At 39.0% G+C, this 23,967-nt stretch overlaps 1 protein-coding gene across 1 annotated transcript; it reads right to left on the bottom strand.

Annotated features, from left to right (window-relative positions):
* Positions 1-791: 791 nt before the first annotated feature.
* Positions 792-19,744, bottom strand: LOC128855357 (protein Skeletor, isoforms B/C). Its single transcript, XM_054090210.1, has 9 exons — positions 19,066-19,744; positions 10,244-10,317; positions 10,024-10,172; positions 9,598-9,945; positions 6,530-6,947; positions 6,326-6,461; positions 4,096-4,318; positions 1,860-2,016; positions 792-1,683 (listed from the first exon to the last, which is right to left on the bottom strand). Exons 1-9 carry the CDS (start codon positions 19,238-19,240, stop codon positions 1,180-1,182), a joined length of 2,184 nt encoding a protein of 727 aa, XP_053946185.1. The 5' UTR covers positions 19,241-19,744; the 3' UTR covers positions 792-1,179.
* Between the last annotated feature and the right edge of the window lie 4,223 nt (positions 19,745-23,967).

The raw sequence follows: 23,967 nt of genomic DNA, 5'->3' as shown, positions 1-23,967 counted from the left end.
CCTACTAATACAAAACAACTTTGGACATTTCTACAAAATTGCTGGAATCAAATAACAGCAGAATCTTTGCGTAAATTAGTTAATAGGGTGCCCAGAATATGCGATGCTGTAATACGAGCCAAGGCGGATATTTCGAGGAAACGAAAATATGAACAAATACTTGCGGGTTTCTTTAAAAGTTAACATATTTTGTATTCAACACAATTACTTTCTGTAAAATAACAATATTAAAAAATCTTTGACGAAGAAAATCATGATTATTTGAATTTTTTTTACAATTTTTCAAGTGAACCCAAACTTTTGACCGGTAGTGTATATATATTTATTTTGCATCCCCCAGTCGATAGGTCCAAGCGTCGAGCCACCAGAGGGCTGCACAAAGTGCCAAGCAACTGTGGATCTCTTTGCAGGAAGCATCTCTTCCACTACATCGACGAGATCCAGGACCTCGCATGACTGCTACTACTGGATCGGATAGTATATATACAGACATTAAACGACATTCATCGGGAGACTCTCACCACCTTCTTAAATTTCCAACTACGGAATACCGTTATCGGAGTCCAACCACCATCCATTACAAAGGAAGAGCTTCAGCTCCCTCTTGAGACCCGCGTAACTTTGGCTCAATTACGTACTTATCCAGAAGCGACCCCGCCATACTCAATACATCTCCGACATGTGAAACTGCAGAGCCATCTCATCTAGTTAGACGATGACCTTCGCTGACTACACCGCAGTGGCAGGGCTTAGTGAACTGTTGCAACAACAAAAAAATATAAATTTTCCATTTCTATTATTTGCCAATTGAAGTATGCATATATGGACATATCTACAATTATCAAACATTTTCTTTATTTACACAGAAATGCGCTAAACTACAATACATTGTGACTTTTACAACTAGTGTACACTCTGCGATGTGGGTAAATATGTACGTGTACGAGTATGCGTAGGTGTGACTTTATGCGAAATTCTCATGATCGTCGCATATTCGTATATTCTTATTCACGCGAGTATTTTTTACTGTTTTTATTTATGCATAATGAATGAAATAGTTTCGAAATCAGTCAATCATTAAATATGAAAAAAGAGCTGCAACTTGTTGCTTCATAGTCCTTGCCCCTGCAAAGGACTGGGGCTGTGAAAATGATGTCGCAGGTTTCCTATACCTGTACATTACTGACCAGCAAGTATTAGGCTTGCACTGAATCTAAAACACCACAACAACAACACTAATTTCATTGGCACCATGACGACCGCCTGATGAAGTGCTCCATTACGCAAATTTGAAAAACTGTCGATGATATGTATTTTCCAGCCCATATTGGCGTGTGTGAAGCTGTTATAGTACACAGTATCGGGCCAGGTGATGTTTGGTGTAATCTCCAAAGTGGCGGGCTCTTCATTGGGACAAATGTTGATTAGTGAACGATTGAATTTCTTGAAACTGGGAAAGTTATCATCCAAACGACGATCATAATTAATGGGATATTTGGAGAGGCACAACGGGCCGGCAGCAGTAGGTTTGGGTCGTCCACGTCGTGTAAATTCAACACCCGCCAGCACTCGAATTTCGCTTTGTTTTGCATCGCTGAGACGATCGTAGCCGCCATGTGGTTCATCCGTTATCACCATGGGATGGTAATGCTCCGGCGAATGTGGGTTATTGCCACCGCGAACCTAAATGGATGAAAGAATTCGTAGCTGTTAATGTGGCCTTGGTCTACATCCTTATAATATCAACTTAAATCCACTTGAAGCGCTAAAAGCTTTCGGATTGGGCTCTGCAAAAGTTCTATTACAATGTGTGTGTGTTCCCTTTTTATAAGGCCCTATAGAATAACATATGTATGTACCTTAAAGGTGTATGTAAGTCCACGTTTCAAATACAGCTCAGGTGTCATGTAACCGTTTATGTACCAAGCCAAACCACTGGAAACGTGCCCGGTAATCCCTTGATAGCCGCGTAAGCCGCCGGAAGGTCCCAGATAGGCTCTGAAAGTCCGTTGTGTACTGAAAGCATATAAAATAATGATGCGATAAGTGGAAAATTCATATGTCGAAACCAAAAATACCGAGGCTTAAGCTGAGGTAGAAAATTCTGAAAAAAAAATCGAAAATTACCTTTATAAAGGGTCTTTCAAAAGACGCACCTAGATATTGTTTTAAAATATAGGCTTGCCAGAAAAAGTATCTGTACACAAAGAAATGAAAGTAGGTAGGTAGGTGGGGTAGCTGTCCCAATGACACACTTAGACCTTTCATAGGTTCATTGTGATATAACTGGAACTTATCCTTACCCTATGGGTTCCTTTTCAAACCATCCGGTAGCTTTAATTATCGAGCAAGGCTTCGTTAGTTTTAGATGCCTTATGTCCGCTACATCAAAAAAAAAAAAATATTTCAAGAGTGCGGAGCCTCCTTGTCGCTAAGCTTTCACACTCACTTAAAAGGTGTCTGACTGTTTCCTCTTCTTCTGTATTTAGACAGCTTCTACAAAAATCGAAGTACGGGAGTCCTAACCTTCTAGCGTGGCTGCCTATTAGACAATTACCGGTTAATACCTCGATCATTTTTCTTATAGCTCCTCTGTTAAATCTTAATAAGCTTTTTGATCGACCGCTGTTCCATTTCGGCCATGTCTGTCTGCTCAGTTCGCATGTTGAGAGGTTTTGCCAACTTGTATTTACCTCATTGATGGTTTCCCTATCTATCAGTAATTTACAAGTGGCTATATGCATAGGTATCAGCGTCTTATCCACTTGGAGGTCGAGCGTTGTACCAGTTCAAGCAAGTTCATCTGCCTTGCAGTTCCCTGCTATATTCTTGTGGCCTGGCACTGAAATAAGGTGTACTTTGCAGTATTTCGATACGTCATTTAGAAGTTTAAAACAATCTATGACTGTTTTTGACGAGTGTGTTTTAGATTCTAGCGCTTTTGTTGCTGATTGACTGTCCGAGTATATGAAGACTTCATTTGTGGATAATACTCTCGTTTTTATTACTTCCGCCTTTTACTTCCTCTGTGACTTCCGCCTGAAATACACTGCAATGATCAGGGAGGCGAAAAGATTGGCTAACTCTGAGTTTATCGAAATAAACCCCTACACCTGCTCTGTTGTCAAGTTTTGAGCCATCTGTATAGATGTTTAAGCCATTTTTCTTAACAATAAGCCTGTCATCCCATTCCTCTTTGGAAGGAAATACTGTGACGAAGGATTTATCTAAGGTAGTATCCTTGGTCTTACAGAAACCCATTGTAACAGGAATGCAGGGGAATTTTTCTAAAATTGAAGAGTGTCCTCTCTGGTTTGTTCTGAGTATACCGATTTCCCTTAATCGGCAGCTGTGTGCTTGCCGAAATGCTCTATTGGTAATAGGTTAAGCATAATGTTTAGTGCCTCTGTGGGTGTGGTCCTCAGGACCCCGCAGATGCAAAGATTGGCCATTCTTTGTACATGTACCATGGTTTTTTTATATATAACTTATCTAAAGCCGGCCACCATACTAGTATACTGTATGTTAGGATTGGTCTTACTACGCTGTGCAAAGCCAATATACGATAGATGAGGAAAGGCCCCAACTTAGTCCTATTTATTATGATAGCTGTTTACATGAAAGTAATGTATTAAGAAATTCATTGTAAAAAAAACTAAAACATTTAAAACTTTTATGAGAAATGGATTGGATTTCTACAATTTTTCTATCAATTACGTTGGATTTCATTCGGGCGATTATATTTATATAATTGGCGCGTACGCCTCTTTTTTATATACACTCGGACGATTATTTCCACCAAAAAATTATGAATTGTGGGATTTGTTGTTCTTAAAGATCGACCCTTTTCAGAATAAATTTCAATAATTTGAACACATTTTTCTATCGTATATATTTTGTATCTGTCTATTTGGCAAATGTCAAAGATGATATTAAAAAGGTGCCGTCTAGGAATTATTCACTACTGACATCTAGGCGTCACTTTTGAAAGACACTTTGGTATATTTGCGTTTAAACTCTTCTACATATGTTGGGGACTTCGAGTTCCTTTTTTGCCGAAAATTGCGAAATACAGTTGAATACATTTATACTTACGGGTCATATAAGCGTACTCGTTCCCATATTTGTATGGGTGTTTCGGGACGTTTTGTAAAGCTGAAGCAATCATTTACAGGCTCCGTTGTATTGAAATCGATGAGGATATCACCTTTTGGATATACAAAATGGAATGCCGGCTCTGAGTTAGAATCCAACTGCCCCAAAGCCCAGACTATGTAATTACTTCTGTCGAGCCGGATCTCCTTGTCACCGGAATCCGCTATTAGGAGACACCAAAAAATAGTTATCAATTTTGGTATGTTCTTAAAATGAGTAAAATTTTAGGATGAATGAAGCTAAGAAAAACTTAACCAATAAATTAGGCGTACTTGTTGAAGCATTTAAACAGTTGATTATTTTTATTTTATTTGCTTAAACAGTCACCGCTTCAGTGATTCAAATGCTACAGTCGTTAGCCTAAGCCCTTTCCCACTTAGTTTTTGTAAACACTAATTAAGTAAGTAGGTAGCAAAAAATATTTGGTATTTTGCCCACTATATTTTTATATTGACAAAGTAAAAGGATGCCTTCGTTGGAATGGCGAACGATTGCGATTAATTACGTTGGTGAGAGTGAAGATTTTCCGTACCAGCGCTAAACTGCTCTGTTAGTTTCGCTTTTTCCAAACTGGATAAAGAGACAAAGCGAATGGGTCTCGTGGTGAACGAGGACAAAACGAAGTAGCTCCTGCGTATCAGTACCCACGTAGTTATGACAAGTAGGCAATTGAGTAGTAAAGCCTTTTCTCGGCGAACAAAACTAACACTCTACAAGGCTCTCATTATGCCCGTCCTATTGTATGGCGCTGACGTTGGCAATATCCGATGAGGCTTCCATTGTAGTATTATATTTGAGAGAAAGATTCTGCTGACTTAGATCTTTTGCACGTTGGCGAGGACGAGTATCGTAGACGTTGGAACGATGATGACCTTTACGACGACATAGACATTGCGCAGCGAATAAAAATCCAGCGGCTTCGTTGGTTGGGTCATGTTGTCCGAATGGAAACGATCCGGCTCTGAAAATATTTGATGCTATGCCAACTGGTGATAGTAAAGGAAGAGGAAGGCCTTGTTAAACTCGGTCAAAATCGCTTAATCGGTTATCGAGCCAATCAAAAGATGCAGAAAACAAAGCAAAATTGGTCAGATTTGGTGTAAATAACGAAACCAAAAAATAAGTACGACGAGCGGTGCCACCTGTTGGGTGCAGAGGAAGAATATAGCTTTTTGTTTTGGTTTGTTAACAGTAATAGTAGCCCCGCCAATGTCGGGCATATCACCGGTCGTCTTCGTCTAGCTCATCTAAAGGTAGGCCCAGGAAACAGCTGTTTCGATGGGTTGGGTCCAGAGGGAGAGGGGTGTTAGATGAGTCGGTTTTAGGTGGTTAGTGTCGTGCGGGGTGCCTTCACATGCCGGACATATGTTTGGTATGTCGAGGTCATTCTGGATAAGTAGGAGTTTAACCTGCTACAATATCCAGAACGTAATTGTGCCAGTGTTACACGTGTCTCACGAGGAAGCTGGAGCTCTTCATCTGCTATAGGTGGTGGTTGGACTCCGATTACGGCATTCACAGGACAGGAGTCCAATATATAGAATATAGTATTCTTAGGGTGCCTAACACATCGATTGAACGTTTCATATAAAGCGTAGTTGTCATGTTAAGACTGAGTTTCCGTCTGTCCCTCTAATGTTACAAAATATAAGTATGTAACTCACATTGCTCATGAGTTCGTTCGATTACAAAAATTAGTAGTCAGTCAAAATTAAATTTTACTAAAATGTGTGCGTGCATTTAAAGTTCGGTCTGCTCCGAATTGGGATTTCATCACTTGTTTTAATTAAATTCTTTGTAGTCAAGACTATTCATCACTGTTATGGCGAGCTTCAACGAGGAATTTTTGCTGGCACTTGGCGCTCGAAGAACGTAATGACTGTATCTTTGTTATTATCCAATTATGAGTCATAGTGAAAATAATTCTGAAAGTGTGGACAAGATCAGACCGTTAACCGGCTCTCAGCGAATTTGATAGAACCAGTTGAGGCGCTGAAGTAGCAACGGTTATGAATCAGTTTGTGAATATATATTCGTAACTACCTTGGTAGTGCTCTAACTACATATTGCACGTGTATGTTTTGAATAAAGTTTTAAAGACTACATACGTACATACATATGTATTGTTTTATATGCATGTGATTATGAATGCTGATTTGTAAATACTCACACGAAATCAAGGTGCGTCGAAAAGTTATGGTGTTGATGCCATCCTTGCGACTGTACGTATTAAGCTGAAAACTGTCCAAACCGCCAACCACATCGTCGCGACATACACCTTTATTTTGACCCAAAACTTGCACACACTAAAATATCATATAAAATCAAATTATTTTACCTTTATCGAATAAAAATGTGTATGCCTGTCTCTTACCGGCGCTAAGGACGTAATGTTGTAGTCCACTGAATAGCCGCGAATATCATCGATATATGCCACAACCACATCGGCGCCAATCATTTGACTCGCCGTCTCCGAGCCTGATATACCGAACGACATATAATCATTCTTTTCCACCTGGCCGGATAGTTGAAGTGTAATTTGTGGACCGAATACTTCCCAGGAGACTTGAAGGTTCTTGTGCAACTGCCGGCAGTTAGGCAGAGAAAATTCATAGGGTGTTATTTTCACCAATGACGGTGGCACGTTCAGATTGTCGGAAATCAAGACATGTCCAAAATTCTCATTATCGGCCAAATCGTATATACTAATCCAGTCAATGTCAAAAATTGTTTTATCGCCGGGCAATTCTAAAGTTATAGTTTCCCCTTCATATTTGCGAATGGGATCCAAGCTACGTTGAATAAACAAATGTATGAGATGAGAAACCCGAATGGGTAATGTTTTAATAGTAAAAACTATATGGCACATAACTCGAAAAGTACTCAGAATTTGTCAAAAAAACGAAAAAGGTTCAATTATTTATTGATATTTATTTATTTTATTGCCTGCAAAGAGATCTCTTTGAACACTTCATCCTCCACTTCCTCAAAACACTTTTCATAAGAAGATTTTAAAAGCTTTCCGCGAATTTCTTTTTAACGCGCGAGGTCAAGTTAGTTAAACTCGGAGCATTGTTTTTGGTAAAGAAGAGAGGTGTAAGTTGGTGCATTGTCGAGCATGGTGAGCAAACAAAGAATCGGTTCTCTACCATTCTGGGCTCTTGCTAAAAATTCTCCCTAAAACACTTCGGCACACTCACTCTTTATTTACTGTTTGGCCTGGTAGAAGGAATTCTGAGTCGCCCACAACAAGGCAAATAAGGAAATCCATCAACAAAGCTTCAAATTCAGAGTGGCGTTCCATCTTCCTCAATACAAAGTCTATGCTTGTGTGCCTGCGTCCACATTCCACTTTTTCATCCGGAGAATTTTTTCCGCGAAACCACTGATGTTGTCCCACGTTTACTCGCTGCTTAGAATCTTGTCGATTATATTTTCAGTGGCTATGTGACCCACTGCATTCTCCAGCGTTCGACGTTCTTGTTCCCAACGCATGCATTGGAAAAAGTTTGTTCAGCGTCATCTAAGGGTGCGTCACCGTATTTGAATGAGGAGTGTTCACATTACCCTATTTTGCACCCCCCCAAAGCATTTGGGTTGTATAAAAATGGACTTCACCAAAGTTGCTGCAATACCATGTAGTGACGTTTCTTATTAGTCTGGCCGTCCATCTGCCGCGTATTTCGATTCTCCAGCGGTCTTGTCTTAATCTCAGCGTTTCATCCTTTCTTTCGCAAGCTGCAAGTTGGATTACTCTTTCTTCCATCTTCTCGTTCTTTAGTGCCCACAAATTTTTCCTCTCAAAGCCTAGTAAATCTATCGGTATTGAACCACTTATCACTTAAACAGCTGGTCCTGATATTGTGTGGTAGGCAGACACATCTCTCGGAGCTGCCGTTGGTTATACCGATGCTAGGAGATTGCATCGGTGATTTGCCTTTAGCGCAATTGCTCACATTCATCATTATTTCCCGTTTCCTTTGGGTTGGTCCTCCAATGTTTGCCATCAGCCTACTGAGTAAAGATGCCATATTAGCGGTTTTCTCTGCTGCGTGTTTTGTTTGGGCACAGAAGGTTAGTCTTGGATCCAATCTTATGTCTAGGTATTTTAGAACTTTTTCTGTAGTTAGAGTATTTGAGCAAGTTTGCATGCTTTCTTCTTACGGGATGTGCTTCTCGGTTAGAAGCATTAACTCCGTTTTCTCTGTGACTAATTTGAACCACGTGAATCTAAACACGTTTGTTTAAGTATCATAACTTGGATAAATTTTCTACGAATTTCGTCAAGGTTTCGTGCTGTGATGACTGCGGCGATATCGTCTGCGTATCCGGTTAGAAAGATACCATCGCAAATTTCTATATTGAATATCTCGTATTAACTAATATTCCGCAAGTCGAGCCCAAGAATTGAGCCTTGTGCCGCTCCTGATGTGACGTCTATACATCAAAAATCCTCTGGGGTTTGATAGATGAGTTTGCGATCCCATAAATTTCTCTTTATGCGCTGTACTTATGCTGGAGTTTTGAACCTTTGCTCTAAGGCGGCCAAAATGTCCGCCCGTATTACGCTGTTGAAAGCGTTCCTTGTCTCTAAGGTGACAAGGAGGACTATGCTTATGGATTAGATACTACCCTGTTGCACTGCTTCTACGCTGTTTATGACAGTATCGGTTTGCCCCTATTGTAGACTATCCGCGTTAAAGCCGTTCTGTCTTGCCGAAAGTCCTCCGGCATGGTCTATGGCTGCGGCCGCCTTCGAGGCTTGAACAGTCTTTCAATGCGCTTTCCTGCTGTGTTACCTTTCCCCTTGCTTGTAAGCACGAGCTGCTGCTTTTCCCAGATTTCTGGAAAAATTCAATCTCTTATACAGGCGTCGTAAAAGACTAGTAAGACTAGTGGTCGTATTTTTGCGATCTCCTTGAGGACTTCTGTGGGTACTCCATCCGGTGTTAGAGCCTTGTTGTTTCGGAGCTTGCCCACGGCTAACTAGAGTTCCTCACTAGTGAATAGTGGAGGTTCTTTTGTCACATTTATTTGACACTCCGTTCCTTCTTGATTTCATGACTTGGAAAGAGTTCATTTACTATGTAATTCATCACGTTCGAGCTTAGTTCCGGTGTAGCTGCCCAGGCTCCCAGTTGCTTCACTACAATCTTGTGCTCAAGTCCCCAGGAGTTGGACGCATTGAGCGAAACAAATCAACAACATTAGCATGGCCCACCTTAAACTCTTTGCACTACTCGTAATTAATGGTTTCAACATTGTCGTGTCCCCATCGTCTAGTTTTCAAATTTTCCACACACACTATCTAACAGATTGCTCTCAAGAGAACCAACACAAGCAAAATTAATAATTTGCAGAATATTTCAAACACGGCTCGTTTGCATGACAAATTTCGGGTACTTTTTGATCAGAATATATACCATTGTTTTTCACACTTACTATCCCATTTCGTCGGGTATCTTACTACCGCGGCTTGACGGCTGCGCTCCCACGCCAGTCCAAAAGAACGTACGCTTACCCAAGCCATCATAAGTGAAATCTTTGATACTTATCGTTTTCGAGTCAATGAACTCGATGGCGGTGCTGCTGACATTGTGACTACGGCGAGAGAATGTACCGCCCGCCTGTGTCCGTGGTGGTTCGAATTCTTCCGGTATGTAAACATCACCGAAATTATTCTGATTGTTAAGATCGTAAACAGCCAACCATTTGATTTCAGTTATCTTCTTTCGGTCGGGCAGGGTGAGCGTAAAGTCTTTATTGTGATAACGGTCCAATATGTTGGCTCTGTGAAAGCAGGCCGTGTAATTGTCGTTCGAATAGAGACAGCTTTTGTAGCCGTGCACAAATATTTATAGTACATACTTGCCATATTCATCCGGTACAATGAATCCCTGTGGTCCGGGACGATTTGATGCGCCGGCCCAAAAAAACGTATCAGCGCCATTGCCGTCATAATTAAAACCAATTATTAAAAAAGTGTACTCATTTACGGCGTACACATCGCCGGATACCTACAAAAAATATATATAATTTTTCTTAAGAGAATTTTTTCTAGTGAGCGTGGGAAACTTGATTAACTCACCTGATGATGATATGAATTTATTTTACCTAAATATTTTCCCCGATATGGGCCATCCTCCCCGTCTTCGTCAGCCACTGAAGTATTATTGGAGAGAATAGAAAGAATTGCATTACTTGAATTGGAAAGCAGTTATATTAATAAACAATAGATTTTTTTATCCACTATAGTGACCAATTACTGCGAGTGAATGGCATTCAGATACATCTTGGGTCTGTGTTGGCAGTCGGAAAACTCGATATGCACTAAAAAATCTATTTCACCCCCAAAAAATCCCTTAGGCTTACTACAAATTTTGAAGGGCACATCAACTAACCTTTACATATGTACAGATATAGGCCTGAGAAGAAAAGAACAATGAGTTTATCAGCATGAAGAATTGAACTATTATGCTAAAGGTTAGGTGAAAAACCTTGTAAGTTTGGCCTAAGACCCATATGACTACTGTGAACTCTTCAAGTGGTTTTGCCTTTGGAAGAAAAAAGTTGCAATAAAGTTAATTACTAGGTTGTACAACAAGTTTTGCGATTCGATAAGAGAGGGGGTTAGGTTAGGTTGAAGCGATTGTCCTGTGGCACACAATCAGGATCATAGCCCATGTGATGTTGGATGAGGAACGTGTCCTTATCTCTACTAAAAACAGTGTATAATTTTCAAAATTTTAGAAGATCCCTGATTTCCGCAGAACTGAGATCTTCCAATTCATTAAAAATTGGCACCTAAAATGGTTTACCTACGCCTGGGTAGAGCAGGACAATGGCACAGAATGTGCGAGATATTTTTCTTCCATATCTAGGCAGCTGCTGCAGAAGTCATGTGTTTGCACGCTCATCCTCTGGTAGTGTCTACCTATTAAGCAGTGTCCCGTAAAAACTGTACTTATCTTGGCTCAGCAGAGATTCTGTGCGCTTAGCACTGAGAGTCGGTCTCAATTGACGGGCGATTTTGCAGGTGGTTTCGTTACGCCATCTTTCGTTCGCTGCTCTTTCGAATAAGGATAAGTAGCTGACATGTTTGTAAGGGTATGCTATATAGGCATTTGTCTTTGTACTCAGAGAGGGCGTTGCTACTTTTTTTGTTATATTCGTACACTCTTCATATGAACGTATGGGAAGTTTCGTTTCAATCTGTCAATTCATTATTCGTTTACAAGCCATTTAGTACCGACGTGTCTCAGTATTTTCTACAATGGAAGAAGTCAATTATCGTACAGTGATTGAATTTTTATCTTTAGAAGATTTAAAAGCAAAGGAAATTTATGAACGAATGTTGAAAGTGTAGAAGGACTTTTCGTCATCATTTAGTACAGTAGAAAGATGGGTTGCTGGTTTTAAACGTGGCCGTACAAGCCTTGAAGACGATCCACGGGCAAGGACATCCAAAAACAGTAATAACACCAGAAATCATTAGAAAGAATACAACATATCGTATTGGGAAATCTTCGAGTAACTGAAAGAGATTTGCATCTCATTGGGCAGTGTAAGCAATATTTTGACTGAAGGAACAAAAACACATTCGAGTGCGACAATGCGACTATCTCAACAACATTTAGAAAGTTTTGTGAAGCATAAAATGAATTTTGTGCTTCGAATCTTCACTATGGATGAGTCTTGGGTCAATCACCATGATCCTAAAACAAAGCAAGTAGCAAAAGAGTGGTGTGAACCCTCGGCTTCGAAAAGAGTTCATCCACAAATCAGCCATGAAGGTGTTAGCTCAGTTTTTGGTATGCGAATGGAATTTTGTTTGTGGATTACTTGCAAACTGGTAAAACAACGTATTCTGAATATTATTGTAACCTCTTAGACCAGCTAAAGGAAAAATTCGTGAAGAAAGACCCAGTTCGCAAAAGAAAAAAATATTTTTATCATGACAATGCACAGTGCCGCAAGTGCATTTTTACAATGGCTGAAATCCATACATGAAACTTCGAATGGTTGGAGCATCCAAGAGTATTCACCATATTTGGTCGCCGCTAGCGACGCCCATGAGTTTCCAGACCTACAAAAATGCATGCGTGGAAAGCATTTTACATCAAATGGTGAGGTCATAACAGCTGTGGAAGCGTATTTTGCAGCTCTTCCAGGTTCTCACTTCAGGGATCTAAATCATAAATTGGAATCTCGTTGGAATGCGTGTATTTTGTTTTTCTTATCGAACCGCAAAACTTATTGAACAACTAATAGTAGTGTAGTGCGGTTACGCGTGCCGTAGAAACAAAGTAATTGACATATTTTTGCTTGCTTAATCTAGAATCCAGGAATCTATTTTATGCAGTGGTTACGCATGCGTCAAACTTTAACGATCGCCAAATGCTTATTCTTGCTAGAATTCAGACGCCCACCTGCGAATTGGCATCCAGAATATGCTTAAGTTATAGACAGTTCCATCCACCATTCCTTGAGCTCATTTCGATACCCGTACGAACGGACTGCGATGAAGTGGTAAGGTACATGCATTAGCTATCAAAATATGGACGAATAAATGCATTGTTATTGAATAAAAGGGTGATCCTGCAATCTGCACAAACCCCAAAAACGAATCAGATTCTTAAAACGATTATTGGCATTCATAGGATATAACTTCAAATCGTCAATAAAATATTTTTTTAAAACTTGATCAGATCCAGTTGAGGCAGCCATTCAAATGAACTGCTGCTTAAAGAATTCACGGAAATTCTAATTTAAACGAGTCCTTTCGAAATATAGTAAAAATATTTGTTTTCTTTTTGGGCGCATTTATATGTCAATCTGTAAGATAGTAAAGGGTTTTCCAATAATAGGTGTTACAGGTGAATGGATTGCGCTATCGAGAGATTTTTAATGGCGGAATTGGATGGTCTTGATCTGGACAACGTTTATTTTCAACAAGACGGCGCTACGTGCCACACAAGCAACGAAACCATTGATCTTTTACGGGAAAAGTTTCCGGACCGTGTTATCTCTCGAAGAGGTGATCACAATTGGCCACCGAGATCTTGTGATTTAACACCTTGCGACTTTTTCTTTGGGGTCACGTGAAAGAGAAGGTTTACGCCAACAGCGCGGGGTCGAATCAAGACCTCAAAGATGGAATTCGTGAGGCTATCGAGGACATAGGGCAGCCACTTTGTAATTCGGTTATGGAAAATTTCATGAAAAGGATATTGTCCTGTAAGCGTGGTCGTGATGGTCATTTGCCTGATGTTGTTTTCCACTATTAACGGCATACCTTCCTCTTCATAATTAAGTAAACATCCGATAATTTAAAAAATAGTTTTTTTCTTTGAATATCAAAATAACACCTCTTATTGGAGAACCCTGTATATGCGTTACAACTTTGTAGCAGTAAACGGCGCTTTGATACCATTATGAGACCTCCAAAAGGCAGATATCTACAGTCAGCCAGAGCTGTTGATTTAATGAAGAAGATTGATGGGAGAAAGGAGCGCCCAGTGACCTTAATCGGCAAGCTGCCAAACCTGGACATTTACAGAGAAAGACCTCAACAATCCTCTTCTCTTGGGGGCTAAATGGTAAACCTCGCCTGTGAGCCGATTGTTCAATGGCCGGTAAACACAACTACTAGTTTGGAGATTGAATGGCGTGGAGTCTCCAGGACTTTTTGAGTCCTCCGTATATTGTACTGGAGCCACAGGATCGAAATAAGGCATGAAGAAAAGGAACTCCATCTCTACTGCGCTTTTCTGAGAAATATGATGTGCAATTCCCTTTTAAAAACAGTCAGGGGGATGCCGATGGCCGGATATGAGGTCGCTGAGAACAATTCCGTCCCCATCATCGCAAGCTCATCAGCAAATTTACTTCCCTCCATGTTTCTATATCCTGGAACCCGGATCAGAGAAATGTTACCTGCACACCTATGAGATTTGATCTCCGCCTTACAGGAGTTTACTAGTTTCGTTCTGCACCATGCCGTCGTCCGAGCCTTGATAGCGGCTCGGAGAAAATTTTAATATCTCCGTCGCTCCCTCGTTCCTTTAACATTTTACATGCCTGCAGGTTCGCAAAGACTTCTGCTTAAATAACACTAGCAGTATTTGCAGTTTAAAGGAGATAGACATATTGGCTGATTTAGAGAAAACCCCTACTCCGACTCCCGTCAGTGAAGACAGAGGTGCAAGCTTCGGTGCAGATTTTCCCCAATGGTAAACCTCCGAGTGTATTTCTGCCATGAAGAAGCTTCTCAAAAAAAAATATCTGGCATTTGAAGTGGGCTTGAAATTGTAGGTCCCTCCATTTGTGGAACAACATCAAAGCGCTCGCCACTCATAAGAGGAGGAGCTCGGCCAAACACCTAACAGAAGCGTACGCGCTAATTCTAATTTTTTTTTAACTCGATCTACCGTTATATGTTGTCTCTAAGCTTTTACAACGAATAGCGTTATTTTCTAGCCTTTGAAATTATTTATGGCACGTGCAAAGAGAGAGATACCACACTAGACATGCGTGACATGACGAGCAGGCACTTCAAGTTGTCCTAATTATTTCGGGAAAATTATATTATTTGTGGTTATTTTTATCGCTTCTATATACAAAATACATACATACATACAAAACGCATTAATATGACTCATATATTTTAAGCCAAACTTGAATTTGGTAAATGAAGGCATACCTACATATGTATTGTGTATATAAATATAGCATTAAAGAGTGTAGAGTGGCTATCTCCATCGTTTTTGATAAAACAAAAAATGCACACGAATGCCTGGAAAGTTTCTTTGTAAAGCTGTGAAGAATTGCTCTTTTTATTTATTTACGTACCTACTCATTTGCACTCTCTTGACGGCGGAGCCGACACGTCTCTCACACATTGAGTGTGAAAGCAAAAGAGTTACGGCACAAACTTGGTACTCATTGTTCACATGGAAATGAATAATTAAAAGTGTAGAAAAAACCACCAACGCCTGTACATATACAAGTGTGCACATATGTAGATTCAAGGCGGAAACACACAATTGCCTCAGTGCATATGAAAATATGTTTCTTGTATAAATATTTGCTCATGCATTTGCTTTGGATTTAGTTTAATTCTAATTTCAAAATCCGGCCTAAATTTATTTCGATTGCACCAATTTAATGCTATTTGCAACGTCGTACGGCATTTGCAAATAAAAGTGGGCAGCATTGTTTGGTATTTTTCTTGTTCACATACATACATATATGCACATGTTTATCAAGCATCAAAACATTTTTCGTTCCACGCCACCAGTTTCACAGGTTTTGCACTGAAAGTGAATTGGAATTTCGCTTCTGTTACAGTTAACTTATCTTTCTTAGTTTCGTGTCTGCTAAGCGCTGTCTAATTATTAGCAAAGAAATAAAGCTTGAAAGCGAAAACGGTTGAAGCAGTCGAAAAGAAATGCACAGAAGTTAACGCATACATATAGACATATTGTATATACAGTGCTGGGCAAAAGTATACATTCACCCACAATTTTCGTGTTCGTTTGAAAGCCCAAACTCTTTATTCAACATTGTATTGATACAGTTTTATTTGAAACATTTTTTGAATCACAATAAACTAAAACAATCAAAAAATTTTATATAAAATAACACAGTTATGAGGGAAATATGCCAAAACAGCGCTGACAAAAGCCTACTTACAGTACAAAAATAACTTACTATAGTGTAAAAACTTTACTTAATCCTAGATTTTGTTGCTTTTTAGTATTTAGTTGGTCCACCGTTAACGTCAATAACCGCTTAAAGCCGTCGTGATGTCGAGATAATTAAATTTGTCGGCTCTGCAGATGTTATACTCTTCCAGGCTTCTATTATACGCTCTTTGTGTATTTATAATCTGGGCTTTACGGTGGTGTGTTTAAGTTTCGGTAAACCCCCTGTGTGACTGATGTCACCCCACCAAATAGTTGATGGGTTGTAGTTTATCTATTTCTAATATCTGGAAATATACCGTTAGCTGTATTTTAGCAACGTTGATTTTACTCTTCGTATTCATGCAGTAAGTTCTCAGTATTTAGTTGGCGCCCCCCGTATTTGTATATGTATATACGAGGTGAAGTCCAAAATAAACAAGATTGAGCTAAAATAGTCTGTTCTGATAACTAAAATTGTTCTGATAACTTCGAGTTTATTTATTCAAAATAGTCCCCTCTGGCCTCGATACCTTGTTTTGTGCGGTCTAAAAACTTTTCGAAAGAGTGTTTCACACCGGAATCCGGAACGTCCTTCAGGAGGTTGGTACAAGTCTTTTGGATCGTCTCTATGGACGCAAAACGTTTTCCTTTCATGGCCAAATGCAATTTTCCAAATTTTCCGAATAGGTAGAAGCCACAGGGAGCCATATAAAGTGAATACGGTGAGTGATTGATGGTTAAAATGCGATTTCTTGTAAAAAAATCAGTCACCAGAGTGGATCGATGAGATGGTGCATTATCATGCAATAAGCGCCAGCTTCCGCCTTCGCGGTATTCAGGGCAAATTCGACGAATGCGATGCAACAAACGCTTCAAAATGACAAGATAGAAATTTTCATTGATGGTTTGGCTTGTTGGCACGAACTCCTTGTGGACAATTCTCTTGGAATCGTAAAAATAAATGAGCATCGACTTGATTTTTGACTTCTCTAAACACGATTTTTTGGTTGGTGACTCGTCTGGGGCCTTCCATTCGGCACTTTGACGCTTAGTTTCAGGTTCGTGTTCAATACACCTCGTTTTATCACCAGTTACACCACAATGGTGTAAAGGAAGTTCTCGTCTTCTCTCGCCTCTTTAATGAGGTCTTACGAATGTTGAATTCTGAGCAGTTTTTCGTGCTCAGTTAACTTGTGCGGAACGAAACGTGCACAGACCTTTCGTAAACCCAAATGATCAGTTAAAATGCGATAAATCGATGTTTTGGAGATATTTAACTCCGATTGCATGAATTTCAACGATGTTTACGGTTCAGTTTAGAGAAATTTACGAACAATTTCGATGGAGTTTTCGGTGATTACTGGTTTTGGGTGGTATGTTCATTATCATTTACCATCTCAGTCCTCACAACCATCTCTGAAACATGTAAACCTTCATGAACTCTGGCACGAGATAAAAAATCATCGCCATAAACTTTTTTTATCAATTCAAATGTATCGGTAAACGTTTCACCGATTTTAAAACAAAATTTCATATAAGCTCTTTGTTCAGTGCTTTGTAAAGGTACTTATTTATGTATGTTCCTTAGAAATACGTGCAAAAAAAGTAGTGTAAAAAAATGCATGCGACATATGGTAAATTTCGGGTAACTTTAAATATTTTCGCAAAACACCGCACAAAAGAAATAATTAAGAAGTCCATATTACCTAAGTATTTATAAAACAAAAACCATTCATTTTTATTACAAAAATATTAAAATTATTATAGTGTGCAGGGAAAATTCCATCCATAACATAAATACGAAATATGTAACAATTCAAATTAAAATTAGAAAAAATAAAATCCATAAATAATAAGGACTTGGCTTCACTTGGTGTGCCCAATTAGCGCCGGTTAGTACGATAAAGAAAGGACTCGCGCACTTTGCTAAACTCAACCAAATTCGTGTAAGCGTTTATCGCGAAGACGAAGAAGAAGAAATGAGTTGGAACTCTAACTCCACTAATTTTGGGACCACAACTGCTGAGGTGTGAGCTGCTGCGTTGTCGTGATGGAATAGCAAATTCACTCGACTTCCTCGATTCAAACGAATGCCAAACACAAAGAATTCGACCTATTTGACTGAAAGTTGGTGTGTATTCGTCCAAGAGATGCTATTAACTACACTTAACCAAATCAATTCATTCGCAATCTGCTTCAACCCCAGTATGCCGTAGTCAGGATCTTACTGGAATCAATCCTGATGGCTCGCAAGCAACTCCACACCATTACAAAGTCAGGCGTTCCTAACATGGAGAACAGACGCTGACCAAGTAACCGCCCACTATGAGTCAGTCGCTCCTGGATTTTTCTATTGTTCACCATGCTCGTACATGATGAAGGGAACATTCTTTTATTTTTTTTTTTTTTTTTTTTTTTTGTTGAAAGGCCTCATCGAATCACCTTTAACACAGAAACCTCATCGAAATAGCTCACTTTTATACGCGCGTTCTCTTATACCGCGCTCTGCGTTTTTGACGTTTAAGGTCAGAGCGCACTTTGAGGGATTCTGTTCCTCGTTTGGTATCGAGATTAAGTCTTCGGTCAGACTTTGTACCCGAAGACACTACCAGTTGAGCTGCCATACTGCTCAGGGACTGGTCACCCTCGATTTTAGTCACCTTTTACTACAGGCATACCTTATCTCGGGCAAATTCTAACCTCTGACCCGCTGGGGTCACTAAACATAGCCCCGATATGCGCCAGTAGTGCCATCTCTCTGACTTTGCACAGACTTTTCAAACGATCAATTTTTAATGGTTAGGTGTACAAAACACGACTGAATTCAGTATTGGTGAAGCTGCAATACGAAATACAGCACATAATAAAAGGAATGAAAAAAGGTGCTTACTTTACCCACCCTATGATAACACAGCATATGTAGGCTTTTGGCAACGCTGGTCTTGCGTTTTCCACCTCACAACTTTGTTATGTTGCATAATTTAAAGAAAAAATTAAGGAATGGATTTTTTTTCTCTATTGTGATACGAAAAAGGTTTCAAATAAAACTGAGTAACACAATTTTCAATAAATTGTTTCGGCTTTAAAACGAACGCAAATAATGGGTGTATGTATACTTTTGCCCATCACTGTATGTACGTATTTTCATTGAAACATGCTTGCGTACACAGCCACATACACTCGCACTCATCGAGACTAATTTACTAATGTTGTAGGTACTTACAGCCAAATTGGAGTAAACATCCCGCCAGTAGTAGGAGTGTGAGCAAAATTTTCTCGCATAATTGCTGATTCCCATAGAAATTTCTTGCATGACCGCCATAAGTTTTGCAATTGCGTGGCCTCGCCAGTTTGCAGTCGTCACGATTTCCGTTTTTGCGCGCTTTCGATAAAGACATATCACCACCGTATCAAATCACTGTGTATTTGTATATTTGTATTGGGCCAAATAGTTTCAAAAACTATTGCGATTTATATATAAAAATACAATATACTAAAATATATACATTAATATATTTTTCTAAATGGTTATACTATTTCACTTTTTCGGTTTCTGCACATTTTTGCATACATTTTAAAGAAATGAATCACTTTCACATACAAACTTATATGTATGGCGTACACTACAAGAGCAAAATGAACCAACAAACAGCGCAAAGAAAACGAACTCTATGGTCGTCGCCGAAAGCAACACTCTACCATTGCTGTTGTCCGCACAACCGCCCTACGCAACACATACGAATATGTGCATGTCTATGTGTGCGAGTACAGAGCAAAATCAGCGGCGCATGCGCGTATGTCTCTATATTGGCTGTGTGTATGTACGCGCGCGTGGATGTGTTTGTATGTCCCACCACAAATTGTATCAGCAACAATATTGTTGACGCACTAACTCGTCAAAGTTTCCGCAACGACTGAGTGACCACTCTTTGGGCTTTTTCATTTCAACCTGTTGATTGCGTTGGCGCTGAGCGAGGGCAGAGACTGAGCTGCTTTGTTCAGAGCGAATTTTTATAAGAATAACGAAAATAACGTTGCTTAACAGCTCGACGTGCGTGAGTATTTCTTGAGCCATAGCCAATGGTCATAGATGCAAAGGGGAAAGAGATAAAAGAGAATTGTTTTTAACAAATTTAGTTATCATAACAAAACAAAACTTGATAAACAAAACCAGCGACAACGAAAGAGTATCCGGAAGTAACTCTATTTATTTAATAGAATATTGTCTTAAACTACATATATATTTAAGGGCAGTTTTTAAGCGGCGTAGAAAGGTGGATGGGTGGTCGCCATAGCCGAATGGGTAAGTGCGTGACGACTATTCGGGAGTGCTTGGGTTCGGATATCCGTGCATGAACATCAAATAATAGCGAAAACAAGTTTTTTTCTAATAGCGGTCGCCCCTCGGTAGACAATGGAAAACTTCCGAGTGTATCTCTGCCATGAAAAAGTTCTTCATAAAAAACCATCTGCCGTTCGGAGTCGGCGTGCGACTCCCTCCCTCCATTTGTGGAACAACATCAGCACACCGCAAATAGGAAGACAAACACCTAATTGAAGTGTACGCACCAATTATTTTTATTTTCTTTAGAAAGGTGGATAAATGGATGGATATCAATAGGCCGAGAGATCTTAAATGAAAATAAAAGAAATTTAGCATAGCAAGTCATTGTAGTATTTGAATATAAACAAGATTAATTCCAACTTTCTGACTCCTTAAAGAATTCAAGATCTAGGGTTTTCCAAACAGAGGTGTTATTTTGATATTCAAAGAAAAATGCTTTTTTTTTATATAATATTATATAAGTGATGGGATGTTTATTTATTATAAAGAGGAAGGTATGCCGTTAATACACGCTTACAGAACAATATCCTTTTCATGAAATTTTCCATAACCAAATTGCAAAGTGGCTGCCCTACTATTTATATGTCCTCGATAGCCTCACGAATTCCATCTTTGAGGTCTGGATTCGACCCTGCGCTGTTGGTGTCCCTTTCACGTGGCCCCAAAGAAAAAAGTCACAAGGTGTTACATCACAAGATCCCGGTGTCCAATTGTGATCACCTCTTCGAGAGATAACACGGTCCGGAAACTTTTCCCGTAAAAGATCAATGGTTTCGTTACTTGTGTAGCACGTAGCGCCGTCTTGTTGCAAATAAAAGTTTGTCAAGATCAATACCATCCAATTCCGGCCATAAAAAAACGTTAATCATCTTTCGATAGCGCAATCCATTCACCAATAACACCTCTTATTGGAAAACCCTTTATATTATGATACAAAATGTAGCCAATCCAACACCCAGTTCGTTGCGCTGAACAACACAATTTCACAGAGTCATTTGAAAAGTCCGTGCAAAGTCAGAGAGATAGGTTTAGTTAGTAGCATCTCTTAGTGGAACACACACCAACTTTCACCCAGATCGGTCTATTTCTTTGTGTTTGGCATTCATTTGAATCGAATTCTAATTCCCATTTAATTTGCGCAAACACCTTCGCCATTGCAGACTTCAAAGCTGGAACCCTCTCGATTTACCTTTTTTCGACCTTGGAAGAGTTCGTAATATAAATTTTTAGTTTAAAAGTGACTCTGGATTTTTCCAATGCTCTCTCGAAGGCCGACTAACGATATACACTTGCGAAGACGAAAATATATTAGCAGTACCAAAAATATATTAGACTTAAAACAAAATGTTAATTTATGATTATTATTTTGAAATATTACACTATTCTTTGACTGAACACATAATTAAATCGATTCTATAACGAAAAACAAAAATTTTTATAACAATAGAAATTCATATTTAACATTAAAATAGCAGTGGTCATATAAACAACGCATTCTGACAAAGTTTATAAAAACATTGAAAAAAAACTGCATTGACATAGTTTTCAGATACAAAGTTGTAACTAATATTTAGTTGGATTTCCCTAATTCTTTTATTACGGCTACCACAACGGCGGGACATTGAGTCCACAAATTGCTCAAATCGCTGCTTCGGAATCTTCAGCCATGCAATCTTAAAAAATTTGTGGATGTTACTCGGTCTTGCATTGTGTACAGCTCTTTTATATTTAAGGGGTTATAAAGGGTTTTCCCAATAACAGGTGTTATTGGTGAATGGATTGCGCTATCCAGAGATAATTAACGAGTTTTATGCCCGGATTTGGATGGTATTGATCTGGACAACGTTTCTTGAAAAAATTTATTGATCTAAAAATTTGTACAATTATGTTATCTTTTAACTGTATTTTAAGACTTAGTCTCAGTAAAAATATTTATTTGGAAAAGAGCTACAGCTGATCTCCGTGAGCTCCTCTCAAAAAAGACGTCTTGCGATGACCACTATATCTCTGAATTGAATCCTCTGAAGTTAAAAAAAAACCAAACAGATTTCGTTAAAGTAAATGTAAATCCTAATCGAATGAATTAGCAAAATAAAATTTGTTGTCAAAATGGCAGTTTCTCAAAACAAACCCGATTTTTGATCCAAATTTCGGCCTTAAATTGTTTACAAAAAAAAAATGTATCGGTGAGAAAAAATCTTCGATTAATTACTTAAAAATATATTTAAGAAGCTCGTGTTAAAACTTTACAGTAATCGGTTTAACCATTTAACATTTTCGAGTAATGTTGGTCACCGACTTTGAAAACACCATTTTGAGAAAAACGTGTTTTCAAATTTGCGTGTAACCTCGAAAATATTCACCGGAACGATATTAAATTTTCTGTGTGTATTCTTAAATATACAATAAGAGAATAAAATAAAAAAAATCGCTTTTTGTTTGAAAATTCCAACTGGATACAACCCCTTAATGGATTCAGACGGCCAATCTTCTACGGCTATAAACCCAGGAATATTGTTTTTCAGCCACTGCTGGGTGGTTTTTGCTTTATGGGCTGGAGCGGAATCTTGCTGGAAGATCCAACGCTCTGCATTGAAGAGAGGAATGCTCAACTGCTTCAACACGCCGTCTAGGACATCTTCCTGGTACACTTTTGCCCCGGGCTTACTCCATTTTTGGGAGAAATGAAGAGATGTAACGTTTTTACAAGACACTCCCAGCCACACCATTACGGAAGCTGGACGGTGGCCACGCTGAAACCTTGGAATAACATTTTTTGCGTCTTTAGAAGTTTTAGCATAGATTTTGTTGTTTTGCTTATTAAAAATTCTTCAACAGTGAAAATTTTCTCGTCTGCGAAAAGAATATCTATTTTGATGGCAGTTGGCCGCGTGCCACCGAAAAGCTGTTTGCATCTGTTGGGTCTCATTTTCTTTAAGACACCTTTCTGGTCTAGAGACGTGAAAATTGAAGGCGTTAAAATTGAGGAAAAACAATTGGTATCAATTGAAAATCGTCTTTATTCATTAGATCAATTCTTTATTTACAAAAACAAAAATATATAATTATATTTTTTTTCAATGACAATAATAAAACAAATTGCTTCCCCTGACGGGCTGCTCAGGTATCATACATCTAAAAAAAAAAATTCGGTCGAATATTCATCAGGCGATATGTCGCTATGGTGGGTAGCAGATTTATAAAAAAAATGTTTCTAGATATCTGTTTATTAGAAAAACAAAAAAAAGATTTTTTCACGTTTTCGCTCTTAAAAAATAAAAAAATTGATTATAAAATTATAATTATGCTACCCGCGAGAGCCACAAGTCTACTCAATAACATATAAATAATTCAAATCAATCCGTTCAGTACTTTTTGAGAAATTACCAACGCCAGCTCGAAAAAAATAGTTTCGAGAAAAACACAGTTAACGCGCTTATACCTGGCGTCGTACTCCAAACCGGTCTCGTTTTAAAGGACTCTAAACTATGTATGGCATCTTCGATTTCGTGTTTTAAAGCATCAATCGTCTCTGGATGGTTTGCATAGCATTTGTCCTTAACGGCTTCCCACAAAAAATAGTCCGACGGGCTTAAATCACAGCTCCGAGACGGCCAATAGATATCGGAATTTCGGCTGATTATTCGGTTCTGAAAAACGGTAGCCAAAAGTGCGAGTGTAACTTTGGCAGTGTGACAAGTTGCACCGTCCTGTTGAAACTAAATGTCGCCCATGTCATCCTCTTCAATTTTTGGAAACAACTCGTTGAGCATGTCACGG

This window comes from Anastrepha ludens, chromosome 2 (assembly GCF_028408465.1).
Source record: "Anastrepha ludens isolate Willacy chromosome 2, idAnaLude1.1, whole genome shotgun sequence".
NCBI classification, from domain to species: Eukaryota; Metazoa; Arthropoda; class Insecta; order Diptera; family Tephritidae; genus Anastrepha; species Anastrepha ludens.
The sequence above is the reverse complement of the archived record's forward strand: the minus strand, read 5'-3'. Positions and strand labels throughout refer to the sequence as shown.

What these genes read in the sequence shown, in the direction of transcription:
- LOC128855357 (XM_054090210.1), bottom strand. Translation starts at nt 19,240, where the DNA reads ATGTCTTTATCGAAAGCGCGCAAAAACGGAAATCGTGACGACTGCAAA. An exon ending in ATGTTTACTCCAATTTGGCT is followed by an intron (nt 10,318 to 19,065) that starts GTAAGTACCTAC and finishes ATAATACTTCAG; the next exon opens with TGGCTGACGAAGACGGGGAG. An exon ending in GTACCGGATGAATATGGCAA is followed by an intron (nt 9,946 to 10,023) that starts GTATGTACTATA and finishes CTGCTTTCACAG; the next exon opens with AGCCAACATATTGGACCGTT.